Below are 20,155 nucleotides of genomic sequence, written 5' to 3'. Positions count from 1 at the left end.
TGGAACTGTGAGGCATCTCCAGTTGGGACAGTGCTTGGATTGGACCATGTGATGGGACACGTGGGTGCTGAGCAGGGACTTGGACTTTCCTTTGGGTGGGGAACACCTGGAAGCTTTCAGATTCGGGTTTTCCCAGATGTGCCAATATGACATCTGTAATGAAATGCAACTTTGAGGAAACTCAAGCCTTAACACCTAACACCCCCCTTCATTGGGGGTGTTACTTGGAATTCTGACACAAATCATCTGAGAAACATTATAACGTGTAAGGCTTTTAGAGGAATAACCTGGGAACTGTTTATTTTGTTTTGTTTGTTTTGTTTGTTTTTATTGAATTTCTATACCGCCCTACTCCCGAAGGACTCAGGGCGGTGCACAGCCATGAAATAAAACACATAGATATACAAAATTTAAAATCGAATAAAATGAATTAAATAAATTTGGCTGAATTAATACCCATAATTTAAAATACCCATATTTTAAAATCCATTAAAATTTAGAATTTACACTTAAAAGGGAGAAGATTTAGGCAAGGCCAGCTTGATGAAATAAAAGCATCTTCAACTCGCGGCGGAAGGTGCGCAGATCCGGAATCCTCCGTATCTCTGGGGGGAGCTCATTCCAGATCGTCGGTGCCCCCACAGAGAAGGCTCTCCCCCTAGGGGCCGACAGCCGACATTGTTTGGCCGACGGCACCTGGAGGAGCCCCTCTCTGTGGGAGCGTACTGGTCGGTGGGAGGCTGTTGATGGTAGTAGGCGGTCCCGTAAGTAACCAGGTCCCAAGCCATGGAGCGCTTTAAAGGTGGTAACCAGAACCTTGAAGCGCACCCGGAAGACCACCAGGAGCCAGTGCAGCTCGCGCAGGAGAGGTGTTACATGGGAGCTCCATGTTGCTCCCATAACCACCCGCGCGGCCGCACTCTGCGCCAATTGGAGCCTCCGGGTGCACCTCAAGGGGAGCCCCATGTAGAGAGCATTACAATAGTCCAGACGAGAGGTGACAAGGGCATGAGTGACTGTGCGTAACGAGTCCCGATCTAGAAAGGGACGCAACTGGCGAATCAGGCGAACCTGATGAAAAATCCTCCCGGTCACGGCCGTCAAGTGCTCTTCTAAAGACAGCCGTGAATCCAGGAGGACGCCCAAGTTACGAGCCCTTTCCGTGGGGGCCAATGATTCGCCCCCAATAGCCAGCGATGGCGCCAGCTGACTATATCGGGACGTCGGAAACCACAGCCACTCGGTCTTGGATGGGTTGAGCCTGAGCCCGTTTCTCCCCATCCAGATCCTACGGCCTCCAGGCACTGGGACATCACTTCAAGGGCATCGTTGGGGTGGTCCGGGGTGGAGATGTACAGCTGGGTGTCATCAGCGTACAGATGGTACTTCACCCCGAAACCACGGATGATCTCGCCCAGCGGCTTTACATAAATGTTGAACAGAAGGGGCAAGAGAACCGATCCCTGCGGCACCCCACATATAAGGGGCCTCGGGGTCAATCTCTGCCCCCTGTCAACACAGACTGTGACCGGTCAGAGAGAAAGGAGGAGAACCACCGTAAAACAGTGCCTCCCACCCCCAACCCTTCCAGCCGGTGCAGCATGATACCATGGTTGATGGTATCAAAAGCCGCTGAGAGGTCTAACAGGACCAGGACAGAGGAACAACCCCTGTCCCGAGCCCTCCAGAGATCATCAACCAACGCGACCAATGCCGTTTCCGTGCTGTACCCAGGCCTGAAGCCCGACTGGAACGGATCTAGATACGACGCTTCATCCAGGTACTGGGGTAGCTGTCGCGCAACCACACTCTCAACAACCTTCGCAACGAAGCAAAGGTTGGAGACTGGACGATAATTAGCCAATACTGCCGGGTCCAGGGAAGGCTTCTTGAGGAGAGGCCTTACCACCGCCTCTTTCAAGGCGGCGGGAAAGACACCCTCACCCAACGAAGCATTTATAATCCCCTGGAGCCAGCCTCGCGTCACCTCCCGGGAAGCCAGCACTAACCAGGAGGGACACGGGTCCAACAAACATGTGGTCGCATTCAATCTACCCAGAATCCTGTCCACGTCATCTGGGGTCACAGGATCAAACTCATCCCAGATAACAGTCTCAAGACCTGTCTCCGTCACCCTCGCTGGATCTATCCCGTCAGAGTCCAGGCCTGCCCGAATCTGAGTGATTTTGTCATACAGATACTGAACAAAATCCTCGGCTCTTCCCTCCAAGGGGTCCTCCCGCGCTTCCTGGTGGAGCAGGGAGCGGGTCACCCTAAACAGGGTGGCCGGGCGATTATCTGATGACGCAATAAGAGCAGTAAAATGAGTACATTTTGCTGCTTTTATCGCCACTAGGTAACTCCTAATATGAGATCTTACCAGTGTTCGGTCAGATTCAGAAAGACTAGCCCTCCAACAGCTCTCTAGGCGTCTTTTCCGGCGCTTCATCTCCCTCAGCTCCTCGGTGAACCAAGGAGCCAGGCGAGATCGGCGCCGGGTCAGAGGCCGCAAAGGCACGACTCGATCCAGGGCTCCAGCCGCCGCCCTATCCCAGGCGGCCACTAGGTCCCCAGATGAGGCGTGAGCCAGAACCTCCGGGATTGGCCCAAGCTCCATCTGGAACCTATCAGGTTCCATCAGGCGCCTGGGGCGGGTACCATCTTACCGGTTCCACCTCCCTGCGGTGGGGTGCTGCGGTTCGAAGGTCAAGGCGAAGGAGCGAGTGATCTGACCATGACAAGGGCTCGATGACTATATCCCCTATCTCGAGATCACTCAACCACTGTCCAGAGACAAAAACCAAGTCCAGTGTGTTTCCCCCAGTGTGCGTAGGGCCATGAATTAGTTGGGTCAGGTCCATGGCCGTCATGGAAGCCATGAACTCCATGAACTTTGTATTCTCCACTGTCAGCTTTTGTTTCCCTTAACTCAGGGGTCAGCAACCTGTGGCTCTGGAGCCGCATGTGGCTCTTTCACCCCTCTGCTGCGGCTCCGTCGCTCAAAATATGCGTCAAAACTGCCAATGTGCGACACCCATCGACGCGCAATTTATTAAGCTTTTTGACCCCGGTAGGCCAACCATGGATACATCCAAGAAAAGAAAAGTTTCAGAAGAAAACAGAATCTTTAATTCAACTATATATGCTAGTTTTGTGGCCGCTCAGGAAATAGTCAGGTACGGGAAGGGTTTTGTGGCTCCCAGTGTTTTCTTTTCTGTGGTAAACGGGGCCAAATGGATCTCTGAGTGTTTAAGGTTGCTGACCCCTGCCTTAACTGCATGAAAAGCTTCTTTAAAAAGTACTATTTATTAAATTTCTACCCCATTTTTTAAAAAAGACAGATCCAAGCAGGGCAACATGCTTTCCTTTCTCCAGTTTTTCCTCTGTCAACCTCCAAGTTAGATAGGCTTGTTCAAGGGAAATTGATTTGCCCGAAGTCATCTAAAGTGCTTCCATAACTGAAAGCAGATTAAATCTGTCCTAACCAGCCTGACACTTGCCTGCTGCATCACCCAAGGCGTTTTAAAGGCAGGTGCTAAAATTAGGTGGCAAAATGAACCCACTCCATCCTGTGATTTACACAGTAGGGCACAAATTTCGTAACAGTTTTATAGAGTTCTTACGCAATCATGCAGTTAATTTCAAAGGCAGCCAGGGAATAATATCATAAAAAAAAAAAAAGAACATGGAGCCACCCATAAAAATTTATGTCTCCCTTTTCAAATACCTGAAGCCTATCTGCTTTTGTGACAAGACTTAAGGGGAAAACACCGGAACTATAGCAACAGCAATGGCAGTTAAACTTATATACCGCTTCACACTGTTTTACAGCCTTCTCTAAGCGGTTTACAGAGTCAACATATTACCCCCAATGATCTGGGTCCCATTTTACCGACCTCAGAAGGAGGGAAGGCTGAGTCAACTTCGAGATGGTCAGGATTGAACTGCTGACAGTGAGCAGAGTTAGCCTGCAATGCTGCATTCTAACCAGTGCACACCATGGATTGATGGATGGAGGAAAGGAAGGAAGAGAGGGAGGGAGGGAGGAGGGAAGGAAGGGCAGTAACACTAGCAATAGCACTTAGACTTATATACTGCTTCACCGTAAGCAGTTTACAGAGTCAGCCTCTTGCCCCCACAATCTGAGTCCTCATTTTACCGACCTCGGAAGGATAGAAGGCTGAGGCAACCTTGAGGCGGTCAGGATCGAACTGCTGGCAGTCGGCAGAGTTAGCCTGCAACACTGCCTTCTAACCACCGCGCCATCACAGTAAATAATTCTGATGTTAATAGAAATAATTCTGATGTCAACACTGTGTACGATGGATGGGTGGATGGAAAGAAGGAATAGCAATAGCCCTTAGACTTCTATACCACTTCACAGTGCTTTACCGCCCTCTCTAAGCGGTTTACAGAGTCAGCCTCTTGCCCCCAACAATCTGGCTCCTCATTTTACCAATCTCGTAAGGATAGAAGGCTGAATCAACCTTGAGCCGGTCAGGATCGAACTGCTGGCAGTCGGCAGAGTTAGCCTGCAACACTGCCTTCTAACCACCGCGCCATCACAGCAAATAATTCTGATGTTAATAGAAACTTACATATAAGTCATCTCGGGTGGATAACCATGATTTGTTAATAAAGAGGTTTTTTTTTTTTTTTTAAAGTCTCTAGTCATAAATATGGGTGTGTAGCAATATTAAGGAAACGAATTCCACACACCAGGGAAAAAAACAAAAACAAGCCAAAAAAAAAAAAAAAAACCCAAAACCAAACCAAACCAGAGAAAGGCTACAGAAGGTTTTTTTCCCTCCCCACTGAACATCTGAAAGAATTTTTGAGCTCTAAGAGTTCTGTGCCCTCCTCGTAAAAGTTAACCTTCTTTCAGAATTTCAAACTATCGAGTTGCTACTCCCGCATCAAAGGACTTTGATTCATGTTCGCACAGGGCCTGAAATCGCAAAGCGCTAAGTCACAAGAGCAAGACCGCTCCCTGTATTTGATGTGGGTTTTAATCGTAAAAGGGCTCACGTCTATGCAAACGCAGCTCTTATTCCATTTTAAATTATTCCGCAGATGGTGGATTGGAAAGCTGCTAGGGAACCAAGCGTCTAAAATGCAATGAGCAGGCAAAATGTTGTGCTACCTCTCCAAATCAGGGGGAAAAAAAACAGAAAATAGATGATCTGGATCATAAAATAAAGAGTTACAACAGAATGATTCAACTAGGAAACAGCCAGACTGGGAAAATAATTCCAGGGCTGTAAATCTTACCAATTTACAGACAAATTTCCTAAAATACAGTGGGTTTTTTTTTCTCCTCTTCAGAACATTATTATTGCAATTGTTTGCAGTTGGCCAACTATCCTTTTACAATATCAATAGTATCTGACACAGTGCTAAACGTTGAGAAGCTCACTCTCTGCCCAGAAGAGATTTACTCTTGGTTTACTCCCAGGTAAACTACATTAGGATTACCTTGACTTCCAACAGTTCACGTAGTGACCATTTCCAAGTTACAACGGCACTGAAAAAGAGGGACTTCTGACCATTTTTCACACTTCTGACCATTGCAACATCCCCATGGTTACGCGATCAAAATTTGGATGTTTGGCAACTGACTCGTATTTATGATGGTTGCAGTGTTCCAGGGTTGTGGGACCCCCTTTTGCAGCCTTCTGACAAGCAAAATCAATGGGGAAACCACAGTCACTCAACAACCGTGGGACTTAATTTAACAAGTGCCGTTGATTCGCTTAACAACTGTGGCAAGAAAAGTCGTAAAAAGGGACAAATATCTCGTTTAGCCACAGAAATGCTGGGCTCAATTAACGGTCGTAAGTCAAGGACTACCTATACAATCTAAATCTGCCAACAATGTCAATTAATGCAATAGCCAGATATTCAGGAAGCTGTTGTGACCTAGGCCCAAGTAGTTATTACCAGACACAATCAGTCCTAATGTTATGGCCCGTCAGCGGCCTGTGCAGTTAGTAGCTGATTCCGACAGCGAGGAGGCTGATGTGGTGCTGCGCCAGCAGTCTGTGCAGTTGGCGCTCGAGTCGGACAATGAGGAGGCTGGAGAAGATGTGGTGCCAGAGGCGGGGATTCAGCCAGGGCCTTCAGAACCTCCAGAAGCTCCCATAAGAGAAGAGGAAGAAGAGGAGGAGCCTCTTCTCGATGCACGGGTGCGCAGAGCTGCCAAAAGGCAGGAGTGGCTCCTCAGGAGGAGGTCTCTTCGAGAGTAAGGCTTGGGGCTAATTGGCCACTCCCTTAGCCTATTTAAGGAGGAACGCCGACTGAAGCAAGTTGTAGGGAACAACTTCGTTCACATTCTTTTGCGTCTTGATTCCAGAAAATGTTTGATTCGGCTCTTGTTTCTCTCTTATCAGTTTTCCTGCAACTTGCTTCTGGGCATTCTGCCAACCACAGTAAGATTACAGTTATCTGAAATATTGTGCCTCAGAATTGATATATTATTCTTTGGATTCTTGTCGGCTGTTAATGAAGTTCAATTAACAGCCTTTGTTCAGAAAAGACTGATTTAAATTATTAAACTAAGGTTTGTACGGACTTTGTGTGTGCTGTGTTCTTTGGAGTCCGTAGCTGGGGCAGAACACCTAAACAAATTCTTCATAAACAGTCCTTCAGCCTTATCACCAACCTTTGTCTCCTTTGGCACCCTGCCAAAGGCTTTTCTTGGCAAAAGTTCAGAAGCAAGAGACCCCGACAAGAAACAAATGTAGCAAGACATGAAACAAATGTAGCAACATTTTTTTCCAACAAAGAGCCCAAGAGCCTTTATTGCTCTTTTAAGCCTTCTGGGAGGGGCCAATCATCTCCTGGCCTTACTCTCAAGTCATCCTTTTTGCTTCAGCTGCTCTTGTCTTCTGGCAACTCTTCGCATGTGTGCACTAGGAACAGGCTCCTCCTGTTCCTCTGCCTCTCTACTGTCAGCCTCTGGAGGCTCTGGAGTCCGCGCATCGCTCCCAGATGGCGCTGGCCCCATCTGCCTCCGATGCAGAGCCCTCGACCGGGCCTTCTCCTGACTCCAGGACTGGCCCATGTTCCTCCCCAGCCTTCCCACTGTCCAAATCTGCTGCCAGCTCCGCAGGCTGCTGGCGGACCACAACACTTGCTTTCAGAATTGAATTTCCGAACAGACAGAATTTACTTGTTGCATTATTCAAATTTACAGAAAGGAAGATGTTATAGATACTCCATGGTGTTCATCTGTATTAAAACAAAACATACTCACCAGTTCCACATCGGAAGGTACAGTCAGTCCCAAAGGGGCGATAAATGGCTCTTCGTTTTCTTCTACGCTTTCTGCCTTGGTTACAGCCGCTATAAATTAGAAGAGGATACACTATCATGCAAAAAAACCCACCTCTCTTGTATGAACTGAACGCAAACAAAACATCGGCTTAAGTTTCCCTTCTTGGCAGTCTATTCCCCACCCCCCCATCTGCATATTTCCAGGCTGCGTTACACTGCCAATTTTTCTTTCATTACCTCTGTTTTATTGAGTTAAGAAGCCTGCCTCTGCTGAAGAACACAAACATGTTTTTGCTAACCTGATGGCGTAACTATCGCTTAAGAGACCAAGACACATGGCGGGATTGAGCCTTAATGCTTCTCGGCAAAGTTGATGCCGCAGGTGTTTGCAGATGTTCCACCTGAGCGATGTACCAGCGAACATCGCTTCAACAACCAGAACCAATTAAAAGAAGGAGTCTTTGATGGGTGTACACCAGCCATTCAGAAGTTAAGAGTCATGGGAAGTGGGGAGAAATCCATCTTGGTTACAACGATCAGACTGCAGACTTTTCCTTTCTCACTGTCAAGAAGATAAATCCTTGGTGCGTGTATTTACGCCACCAGCACCTGGTTTTTTGAGATAATCTGCACTGCCTTGCTAGATTAATTCACAGGAGTAACTAGGGACCTCACAGGGATAACGACATTTCATTCATTAATGTCTTTTCTCCGATACTTGGGTGGCTTGTTTTTTTACAAATCAGTAGCTACAGCTCAGCCACTTAAAATAGCCAAAATTGTTCAGCTTATTATTATTATTATTATTTTTAAAGTTGGCAGCATTCTCTTTCCCATCCACAAGTTATCCCAAACCCTGGAAAACTGGCTGCAAGCACACTGCCTAAATTGGTCCATTCTGTACAGAATTCGGAGGGGGGAATCTTAGGATAGGCCTAATTCTTGTTTTATAGAATAGAATGAGAATCGGAAGGTCTTCTATTCCAACCTCCCTGCTCAGGCAGGAAACCCTATACCATTTCAGACAAAAGGTTGTCCAATCTCTTCTTAAAAACTTCCAGTGTTGGAGGATTCACGACTTCTGGAGGCAAGTTGTTCCACTGATTAATTTTTCTAACTGACAGGAAATTTCTCCTTAGTTCTAGGTTGCTTCTCTCCTTGATTAGTTTCCATCCGTTGCTTCTTGTCCTGCCCTCAGGTGCTCTGGAGAATAGGTTGAACCTCTCCTCTTTTTGGCAGCCCCTGAGATATTGAAAGATGCTATCATGTCACCCCTAATCCTTCTCTTCACTAGACTAGCCATGCCCAGCTCCAGCAACCATTCATTGCATGTTTTAGCCTTCAGTCTCCTAATCCTTTTTCTTGCTCTTCTCTGCACTCTTTCTAGGGTTGCAACACCTTTTTTACATTGTGGTGACCCAAACATCTGGATATACAAGTAGTCCTCAACTTATAATAGTCCGTTTAGTGACCGTTCAAAATTACAACGGCACTTTAAAAAAAGTGACTTGTGGCTGTTTTTCACCCTTATGACTGTTGCAGCATTCCCATGATCACGTGATCCAAATTCAGATGATTCGTATTTATGGTGGTTACAGTGCCCCGGGGCCATGTGAACAGTTTTCATGACCTTCTGACAAGCAAATTTAATGGGGAAACTAGATTCACTTAACAAGGGTGTGACTAGCTGAACAACAGCAGTGATTCACTAAACAACAGTGGCCAGAGAGGTTGTAAAATGGGGCAAAACCCATGTAGCAAATGTCTCCCTTAGCAACAGAAATGCTGGGCTCAACTAGGGTCATAAGTCGAGGACTCCCTGTAGTAACTTCTATAAATTAACTCATTAATTCAGAGTGGTGTACATGCTGTGTCCTCTTGATATAGTTGTCCACCGCTAGATGAACTCCGTTAAACTTCAATTCAATTATCTTCCTGTCTTGAGATGTTTAAACAGCCACATGCAAGAACTGGGATCAGAAGAAAATATGCAAAGCCACATCAGAACTCAACTTCTATCTCCTCCCGGTTTCTCCAGAGCGGGGCTGATACAGCATCAAAAGAAGTAAGGCGAAGATTAAGATGGATCTGCTTAACAACTACGGGAGATATTCTGCTCTCGCTTAATACCAGACAAAGCAGATACAACCTTCTGATCTATCCCAGAATCAATGGAGCCGTAAATTCTTTTCTACAATTTTTCCCAGCTGTTAATGGCATCCCCCCCAACACTCCCAATTTAATCTGGGAGAGCAATCTCAGAATTGTAATTCAATTATGGGGAAGGGAAGGCAAGCCTCAGATTCAACACAAGCGGTGTGTACTTGTGCACAGGGGATATGTGGGTCACATTCACTTCTCCCATACAAAATGGCTCTCCACAATTGTGATGTACAGCTCCTACTAATGCCTGCGGCAAACAAATGGGCTCAAATGTAACCATATTTTGTCAGTTGCACGGGAAGTAGGATTCTATGCAGGACTGCCGTTATCTTACCCCAAAGTCTGCGGGGACTACAAACCGTACAGCAGACAAAGCGATTTAACAACTGTCTTATTTTTTCCCCCCTATCTATTGTTAAACATTTCCTGCAATGCTGGTTTTTCTACTTCCACTGTCACTGGGAGAGAGAAACAAACTAACATATTTTCAGAGATGCTCCTAGACAGCTAAGCTCACTACAGGGGAGTTGTTTTAATGATCTGCCCCAAGAACATCTGGTTCTCTTTTGGCGGCATCGAAAAATCTTGTGTGATTTGACACTACGGTAAGCCTCACTATTACAAGTTCTTAAAAGCATGTTGAGTTTCTCAAAGAGCAATGGGCAAACATCACGCATTAACTATGTAATAGCTAGCTACCACTCTACCCGTTCTCCTGTTCTCAAGCTGGGAGAACTCAAACTGCTGGGGGGAAATGGATCATCTTTAAACTTTAATTTACCGAGAATCCAGCAAAAAAAGGATTAACAACGACACTTGTAATCAAACATGACAGTCTCGGATGTTCCTTGCAGTATGACTGTATAAGCAACTGATGGTGCACTTTTTACCAGCCACATTGTGCCTATTACATCACACAGAAAAGCAATGAGCAACCTCAGCTTAAGGTAAAGGTTCCACTCGCACATATGTGCTAGTCGTTCCCATCTCTAAAGGGGGGTGCTCATCTCCGTTTCAAAGCTGAAGAGCCAGCGCTGTCCGAAGACGTCTCTGTGGTCATGTAGCCGGCATGACTAAACGCCAAAGGTGCACAGAGCGCTGTTTCCTTCCCACCAAAGGTGGTCCTTATTTTTCTACTTGCATTTTTTTTTACCTGCTTTCAAACTGCTAGGTTGGCAGAAGCTGGGACAAGTCACGGGAGCTCACCCCGTTACGCGGCACTGGGGATTCGAACCGCTGAACTGCCAACCTTTTTGATCGACAAGCTCAGCATCTTAGCCACTGAGCCACAGTGTCCCCTAGTCAGCTACAAGGTAGCAAAAATGAATTGAAAATTTGACTTTGCCACAATGCAGTCTACATCCTATAAAGCAGGGGATCCCCAAACTGTGGGCCACGGCCCTGTGAGTGACAGGCTGGCACACAGCCTGACTCATGCAAGCGGCAAGTACTGGTGCTCGCAGCGCCACTCGCGTTCGTTGCATGCACTGATGCCCGCAGCCTGACTCCCTCAAATGGTGGGTGTTGGGTCTCACAACCCTCCTGAGTGGCAGGCACTGGACACTCGCAGCCCCACAGCTCATACCATTCAAGCTGTGCACCTTCCCCTCGCACAAATTCACATGCGCACCTGCGCGCACCAGGCCACCAATCCGGAAAGGTTGAGGAACACTGCTATAAGGCAACCTGAATGTCTCAAACAAGAAAGGTGGGAAAGCGTTCCCAAATATTTGAAGCAACAAGTTAAGACTATTTCAGGGAATCTGAAAAAGAACTGATCAGAATGAGGGAGGTTTCACTTTCTTTGTGGGTTTTTAAAAGGATCGAGTAAGCTAATACGCTTGCTTGCATTACTCACTTCCATGCCAGTTGCAAGCTATTTAAATATACAGAACTCTTTCAGCCTCTAAAAGGTACTACATTTTATACTTTAAAGCCAGTTTGGTCTAGTAGTTAAGGCACTAAGTTAGAAACCTGGAAATCACAAGTTCTAGTTCCACTTTAGGCATGAAAGGTGGCTAGGTGACTTTGGGCCAATCACCAGGAGACGGTGAGTTCTAGTTTTGCCTTGGGCATGAAAGCAGGCTAAGTGACTTTGGGCCAATCACCAGGAGACGGTGAGTTCTAGTCCCGCCCTGGGCATGAAAGCGGAAGAGACATTTGTTTCATGTACAGGTGTCCCCAAACTGAGGAATTCAATGCCTTTCATCAACAGAACTACAAAATCTTAGCCCAGCCAATATGATTTTTTTCCCAAGATACATATAGGAAGCAATTTTTTCCCGCAGAATTTCCCCTTACCTTTGGCCTTGAAGGGCTGTTCTTCCTCCTCAGTGGGTTCTGAGGGATCGTAATAATCACTACTGTAGGTAAATCCCACTGCATTATAGGATCCATCCTCGGCCAGAGCTTCGCTCAGCCTCTTATATTCTTCCTCTTGAAGAAAAAAGCAACACACAATTTTTAAAAAGGGGGATAACGTTTAAATACAGCTAACTTTCTTTTTTTTAAAAAATGAACAACACGTAATTCGCCCAAGCATTCAAACACAAACGTTACAGCAAGCTGACCATGTGGGTCATGTATGGACACTGATATTTCCACCCAAACACATAAAAAAAGGGCAGAAGGTATCAGCTTTCTTTCTTCTTCTTTTTTTTTTTGGGGGGGGGGGGGGGCAGGAATGATCTCGGGTTTATATTTTAAAAAATTTCTCCTGCTGAGATAAGCGTGAATGTCATTTCTACTCAAAACACAGAAGAAGAAGAAGAAGAAGAAAAAAAGAGACGTGAACTTTTCGATGATACGATACTGTTAAAAGAAGAACAGTTAAAAGAGTGCGCGCAACGTTCAGCCTGCCCTCAAAACGAATGGGCAGCCATTCTGGGTGGCACTACAAATAAACTATATCCTGAGGTCCTCAGATACGCAAAGACGCTCGTTTTTTTCGAATCCACTGGGTTACTGTCAAAATAATATCAGAAAGAGTGAGTATATAACGAGTGGGAAACAACAATTTTTTTTCTTTTTAAAAAAGTTACATTTTTTTTCAAAGGAGGGGGGGGAAAGCAATTTTTGTTTTCAAATTCAACGCGTGCTATTCTCAGGAAATTGTCCTAGATTTTTATACCTTGCCTTGCCTCTTCCTCAAGCAAGTCCGTACGCAAGGCTAAATACCTCTCTTCATCACAGAGAGCTTCGATTCGAGCTTCCTCTTCGGACAATTGGTAATCTCTGTTCCAGGTGGAATATTCGGCGTCGTATTCGGAAAGGTCGTGCAAGTGGCCACGCCCATCATATCTGCAACAGGAAGGGGAGGATCAACCAAGGGACTTCGGGCTGGGTTTCCTGCCAAATCTATCAATACTTACCACCTATAACGGAAAAGAACCATCTACTGAATTAAACGAGGGACCCGTTAAATCTGACTCAACACTCCTGACCCACTTCCTTTAACAAGCGCAAAAACCAAGCCCTTTTGGGAGTTACTGATTACAATTAAAAGCAGACTATCTAACCGGCTACAAAGAGGAACCAGCTGCTATGCGTCCTTACCGTTTGTGGTTCAACCATTTAATGACCCTGGCCGACATATATAACGGCTATGTAACAGAGGGAAATTTTTGTGTTTTTTTTTTTCCTGCAAAGGCAAATTACTTACATTTACACAAACCCAAGTACATAAATACCTATCCGTAAGAACCAAACGGTGGGCAATTCCTCGCTTCTTTTCTGCTAGTCTTGCATTCTCAGGAGAAATCTTCATCAAAGAAACCTGGATCCATTGGAGGTAAAATCATGGCTAGGCTCGGCCCCTAGCTATGTGGCTGAGGAAAGAAGTCCTGGGTTATGTGATAGAGAGACACACATACATAGGAACAGCAACATTGGTGCAATTTAAGGAGGTTCTCTGCAGAAAACGCTCACCGATCCCCTGAACTAGATATCCATCGTTTTACATTGGGCATTTATTTCATTTGGTCACTTTTTTTAATTGTCTGTATTTGTAAGCCGCTTAAGTTTTTCTTTGGGCTAATAATTTATTTATTTATTTATTTTGTATAATCTGTGCCAGGCCGATAATTAAAAGAGGATTAGGCTGAGACTTAAAACTATTTTCTTTGTGGCTGGGAAAATATGAGCAGAAGGGAGCAACCGAGCCCATTCCACCATTCTAAGAAGAATGTGGAATATGAAGTTTGGTTAAAAGATGAAAACTAATATAATGTAGGAGACTTTATTTTATTTTTTTAAAAAAAACCAGACTTGTGAATAAAAAGGCAACTTTCTTCTAAGATGTAATCGTCTCAATGCCATTATTGCTTCCTCAAAAACAAACAATTCCAGAGAGAGCAAGGTAAAAAAAAAAAAAAAAACAACCGCTCTGAAAGATTATCAATCAATAATTTAGAGCCAGTTTTCTATAGTGACTAAATCTATCAAACCTCCTTAAGTTACAAATGTAAAATAATAAAAGATCATGAGCATATCCATAGCTTGCTCCTACCATTTTTACAGTTTTCAGTTAACTTGCCTTATCAGAAACTGTGAAAGAGCATTGGCTGGTATGTGCTATTGTTTTGACTGATGACCATGAAGCTGAATGATCAAATCCATGTTTAATTTACATTTTAGTTTGATTCCAGGAAGTCACAAAATATTGCCACATAACCTTATACGAGACATATGCCATGGTGTTACCAACAGTACGTTTTTGTTCTGGATGTTTAAAGAAAATTCATTTTAAGGTTTCGCCAAAAATCATCATTAATGAGTTTTGTATTGTTCCCGGTAGGGCTTGATTTGGGCATTGGGACCTTGTAAACTTACAAAGATTGTGTAAAGCAAAAAAGAAAAATGGAAGGAGCAAGCTCTTACAATATGCCACACACTCTTTTCAAACCAAAGCCTTCAGACTCTCTTTGTTTTACACTAGAGGGATTGTGCTAACAACAATGCCTTTTCAGTCCCTTTGGCTATCCATTTTCTCACTAAAATGCCAATAGAAACGTTTTGATCTTCCAAAACAATCAGATTACAACCAGACAAAGAATCCACCTGTCAGTTTTAGCTTTAAATAGCAGGAGTCCCCAAGCGTAACAGCATTACAGGAACCATTATCTAAATTCTGTACCATTTTGTGGTAATAAAATGAGTTTCCATGAAGCTACAAATACTATTAAACTAAACAGCTGGAACATCTATCTACAAATCAATGAAAACCAAGGTTTTTTGCCAGAAGCCGTACAAGTGTAGCCAATACACGCAACAACTTCCATCACGCTAAAAGTGGCATTATTGCCCTAAGTGAATTAGAATATTTGGAATTCGGAAACCAAGGTTCTACTTTGTCAAACTTGAAATTCCCTGGAGGATTTTAAATCAGTCAAGTCACTAAACCTCAGTTTAACCTTCTCTACGGGACCATTACAAAGATTGCTACTATGCTGCTCCGAAGAGGGGGGGGGACGGACCGCAGCAAAACAAGATTCATCAATGAATTGTAGTAGGGAAGGATGAGAATGCAAGAATCACATTAACCTTGGACTGTAGCTTTACATCATTTATTGGAAACTCAGGCAGAAAAAAATATGGCCTGGGCGTCATACTGCATAACAGATCGTGAGATTAACTTTATCGCCCTAGAGAGTATGTTTTCGCTAGGATAAGCATTCAGAGATGCAAATAAGTCTTCCTTCCATTCGTAACAGGAGTCATTAAAGACTTTGGTTTGAAAAGAGGGTACTCCAACCCCAGTTTATATAGGATCCACTCCTTCAAAGTGGAGGGAATGTAAATAACACAACACATCCTCTGCCAAGGAGGAAGAGAACATGGGGAGGTGAGGAAGGGACCTCTAGATTTATCTAGATCAGATAAAGCCTGAAAAACAAAGCTTTTTAGATTTATCTAGATTAGATAAACCCTGGAGCTTTCTAGATTCCCAAAGCTGGCTTTGCTGGAATCTAAAGGAAACTTTACAAATTTTTGTAGTTTCTTTGTTTTTTGTTTTTTTTTTAAGATGTGCTGTGCCTTGACTAGCTCAACAGGCAAGGGAAGCTCTTAATCTTTTTTTTTTAAATAGCTATTATAGGAGCCATATCACACCCAACTTCAGAGGAGTAGCCATGCTGGTCTCTTCCATCAAAAACCAAGCCAGCATCACCTTAAAGGTAGGTACTTTCATGGTCTAAAAACCATTCAAATAAGTGAAGGATTTGTGCAGTCTCAGTATTAAAACGACACATTTTATAAATAATTGTTGTTCCTTTGAAAGCTGCTTTTACCAAATCAAACTTTCTATATGTGCACCCCCAAAAAAACAGCAGCCTTTTTGGGGAGACATCTTTATCCAGGCTTCTGTCATAAACAATCATAGGTAATTAACCCAATACATGATTTCTGAAAGCTACTCAGAAGCTATATTTGCAGATATTTTTTTTTTTTTAGAAAAAAGTTGAAAGGTGATTTAGCACTTCCACTAATAAGTTTTTTTAAGGTTACACTACATTATGTTTGTGCCCTGGTATTATAACCAAGTAATGGCAAGATTTGTTATTCACCAAGAACTCGCAGTAACTTGAAGTACAGCTTTTCCAACAGCTCAAATTATATAATTAGATTGTTTACACAAAAACAAACACACTGTCCAATTTTATGTGGTTACAACAACCTAATACATAAAAGTTTTTTACTGGTAATCTTGGGAATTCCTTCTACAATGAACTAACAGCTGAATGGAAGCAACAAAATTCAATATTTTTATTTTATTGGATTTCCAATTTTATTGGAATTATGGGGCTTGGCAGTCATCTCCAACCCGGATAGATGGACCAGTGGGAGTTGTAGTCCAGCATGTAGAGATCACCAGGGAGGCGGAAATGGATGATGGGAGTTGCAATTCAGCACATTTAGTAAGTTAACTACAGATTATGAAATTTATAACCCTGCACAACTAAGTGGAGGTATTCGTTTAGCATAGGGTATCCGGAAACAGCCAGATATGCTGGATGGGGATTGTAGTCCAGCATATCCCAAAACCACAAACGACAAGGATGGGAGATGTAGTCCAGCCTGTGTGAAAACAGCCAGGGATGCTGGATAGGGATGGGAATTGCAGTTCAGGCTATCCAAAACCAGACAAAGATACATGGGGATGGGAATTGTAGTCCAGCCTGTCTGAAATCAGAGACAGGGATGGGAGATGTAGTCCAGGCTGTCTGAAATGAGACAGGGAAGACAGATGGAGATGGGAGTTGTAGTCCGGCCTGTCTGAAATCAGACAGGGAACACAGACGGGGATGGGAGTTGTAGTCCGGCCTATCTGAAATCAGACAGGGAAGACAGACGGGTATGGGAGATATAGTTCAGCCTGTCTAAAATCAGAGACAGGGAACACAGACGGAGATGGGAGTTGTAGTCCAGCCTATCTAAAATCACAGGAAAGACAGACGGGGATGGGAGTTGTAGTCCAGCCTGTCTGAAATCAGACAGGAACGCTGGACACAGATGGGAGTTGTAGTCCAGCCTTTTGAAAGCAGCCAGGGAAACCAGCCAGAGATGGGGAACTGTAAGCCTAGCCCTGCTCGTAGGAGAAGGCAGGGGATAATAATAATAATAATAATAATAAAATAATAATAATAATAATAATAATAATAATAATAATAATAATAATAATAATAATAATAAGCCTTTCCTCGCCTGGGCCCAGCTCTCCCTTGTCCTGCTTGGCAGAGGATCCCTGACAACCCCTCCCCCCATCCCACTCTTCCCTCCCTTCCCCCCCTCCCTCCCCAGAGACCCACAAGGAGGGCGAGAAGGAGAAGAAGAAGCACAACGAGAGCAGCGATAGTCGGGCGGGGGGGTTGCTGTGCACCGACCTATCGATCATGATGGAGGCCTCGCCCATCCAGGGGATCAGGTGGCGGCCTTGCTCCTGCTGCAGCGCCTTCTCGTCGTCGCGGAACAGCTTGCAGGCGTAGCCGAAGACCAGCAGCTCCACGCGGCCACCGACGACCACCCCGCCGCCGCCGCCGCTCCCGCCTTCGCCGCCGCTCGGGCCGCCGGGCGAGGCCGCCGCTGACGCTGACGGGAGCGCTCCCACAGAGCTCAGCGTCCGCCCAGCAGGCGCCGCCGAGGCCTCCGCCCCGCTAGGCCGCCCGGCGTACATGGCCCCGAAGAAGTCGCCGCTCGAGAACCGGAGAAGGGAAAAAAGCCGCCCGGGCGTCGCCTCACAGCGACCCCTCGCAGGGCAGTAGCGGCCGCCGCGGCCTCCCTGACGCCGCCATCAGCCGCCAGAAAATGGCGGGCAGTGACTTCCGGTCCGAGGACGAGGAACGGCCGGAAGTGTTTCCTCCCGCGCCGCAGATTCGAAAGGACCTCCTCCTTCGGCCGATTCGTCACGAGCTTGAGGCGGGTTTGAAAATAAATCAATTTAAAAAAAAAAAGTCCGAACCAGACGTTTGAAAAAAAAGGGCGGTTTTGTGCAGAGAACGAAGAGGGCGGATTCGTTGAAGGTTTATAAATAAATAAAAAAAAAAAGCTACGCCGCGGCGAAAGTGCGAACCCGAATGGGAATCCCTGAGAGGAGCGAGGAAAGAAAAAGGGGGCGGGGTTTCAATGAAGGGCGGGGAGGAGGAGGAGGAGCTTCAAAAGTTTCCCTTTGATTGTAATCAGATTCAGAGTTGCAGATTGTGTTGTTATCTTCTTATATTGTGCCCAAAAGACTTGGAAGTCAGTCCTTTTCTTTCTCCCCTTCCTTTACTCTAAGACTTTGTTCCATTCTCCTTTTTCCTCCCCATTTTCCCCACTATTTTCAGAAGCAGAGGTGGAAGGGGCCCTCGAGGTCTTCTAGTCCAACCCCTTTCATTGATGCAGTTTAGGACTGTGTTGGCTTTTTTAGGCAGCTGCAGCACACTGGAGGGAGAGGGAGAAGCAGAGAATAGAATAGAATAGAATAGAATAGAATAGAATAGAATAGAATAGAATAGAATAGAATAGAAATGAAAAGGGAATGGAATGGAATGGAATGGTATAGAATGGAATGGAATGGAATAGAATAGAATAGAATAGGGAATGGAATGGAAGAATAGAATAGGATAGAATAGAATAGAATAGAATAGAATAGAATAGAATAGAATAGAATAGAATAGAATAGAATAGAAATGAAAAGGGAATGGAATAGAATGGAATGGAATAGAATAGAATGGAATGGAATAGAATAGAAATAGAATAGAATAGAATAGAATAGAATAGGGAATGGAATAGAATAGAATAGAATAGAATAGGGAATAGAATAGAATAGAAATGAAAAGGGAATGGAATGGAATGGAATGGAATGGAATAGGGAATGGAATGGAATAGGGAATGGAATGGAATGGAATGGAAGAATAGAATAGAATAGAATAGGGAATGGAATAGAATAGAATAGAATAGAATAGGGAATAGAATAGAAATGAAAAGGGAATGGAATGGTATAGAATGGAATGGAATAGAATGGAATGGAATGAATGGAATGGAATAGAATAGAATAGAATAGAAATGAAAAGGGAATGGAATAGAATGGAATGGAATAGAATAGAATGGAATGGAATAGAATAGAAATAGAATAGAATAGAATAGGGAATGGAATAGAATAGAATAGGGAATAGAATAGAATAGAAATGAAAAGGGAATGGAATGGAATGGAATGGAATGGAATGGAATAGGGAATGGAATGGAATAGGGAATGGAATGGAATGGAAGAATAGAATAGAATAGAATAGGGAATGGAATAGAATAGAATAGAATAGGGAATAGAATAGAAATGAAAAGGGAATGGAATGGAATGGAATGGTATAGAATGGAATGGAATAGAATGGAATGGAATAGAATAGAATAGAATAGAATAGAATAGGGAATGGAATGGAATGGAATGGAATGGAATGGAATGGAATAGAATAGGGAATGGAATGGAATAGGGAATGGAATGGAATGGAAGAATAGAATAGAATAGAATAGAATAGAATAGAATAGAATAGAATAGAATAGAATAGAATAGAATAATAGAATAGAAATGAAAAGGGAATGGAATGGAATGGATTGGAATAGAATGGAATGGAATAGAATAGAAATAGAATAGAATAGAATAGAATAGGGAATGGAATAGAATAGAATAGGGAATAGAATAGAATAGAATAGAAATGAAAAGGGAATGGAATAGAATGGAATAGAATAGAATAGAATAGAATAGAATAGAATAGAATAGAAAAAATAGAATAGAATAGAATAGAATAGAATAGAATAGAATAGAATAGAATAGAATAGAATAGAATAGAATAGAATAGAATAGTAACACAGTTGAAAGGGACCTTGGAGATCTTCTAGTCCAGCCTCCTACTCAAGCCGGAGACCCTATACCATTTCAGACAAATGACTATCCAGTCTCTTCTTCAAAACCTCCGGCGATGAAGCTTCTGGTGGCAAGCTGTTCCACAGGTTAACCATCCTCACTGTTAGGAAGTTTCTCCTTCATTCCAGGATGCTTCTCTCCTTAATTAGTTTCCAACCATTGTTTCTTGTCCTGCCTTCAGGTGCTTTGGAAAATAAAAGGTCCCCCCTCCCTCTATTTTCTTTTGTATTTTATATCCTGACAATAAAAGTCTTCAAAATGGAAAAGAGTGGCAGATTGTGTTTATTGCGGTCGTATATTTATGGCAGCAGTGATTAATGGCTTTAT

At 44.0% G+C, this 20,155-nt stretch overlaps 1 protein-coding gene across 8 annotated transcripts in view; it reads right to left on the bottom strand.

The window, feature by feature from the left end:
* The window catches only part of SFSWAP (splicing factor SWAP), a 124,091-nt gene extending 106,375 nt beyond the window's left edge, over positions 1-17,716 (bottom strand). For 2 of the 8 annotated variants that reach the window (XM_070951295.1, XM_070951296.1), the window contains exons 1-4: positions 17,319-17,713; positions 12,569-12,738; positions 11,740-11,874; positions 7,256-7,344 (exon numbers count right to left, since the gene is read on the bottom strand). In XM_070951295.1, the coding sequence (XP_070807396.1) occupies positions 7,256-7,344; positions 11,740-11,874; positions 12,569-12,738; positions 17,319-17,608 (684 nt within the window). In that variant the 5' untranslated portion in view covers positions 17,609-17,713. Of the gene's footprint in view, positions 1-7,255; positions 7,345-11,739; positions 11,875-12,568; positions 12,739-13,099; positions 13,735-17,318 lie in introns of those variants that run through there. The other 6 variants (XM_070951299.1, XR_011600836.1, XM_070951302.1 and 3 more) reach the window with 6 other exon arrangements.
* Between the last annotated feature and the right edge of the window lie 2,439 nt (positions 17,717-20,155).

This window comes from Pituophis catenifer, unplaced genomic scaffold (genome assembly GCF_029215685.1).
Source record: "Pituophis catenifer annectens isolate HBS135680 unplaced genomic scaffold, rPitCat1.0.hap2 SCAF_10, whole genome shotgun sequence".
NCBI lineage: Eukaryota > Metazoa > Chordata > Lepidosauria > Squamata > Colubridae > Pituophis > Pituophis catenifer.
This window is presented reverse-complemented; position numbering and strand designations above follow the sequence as displayed.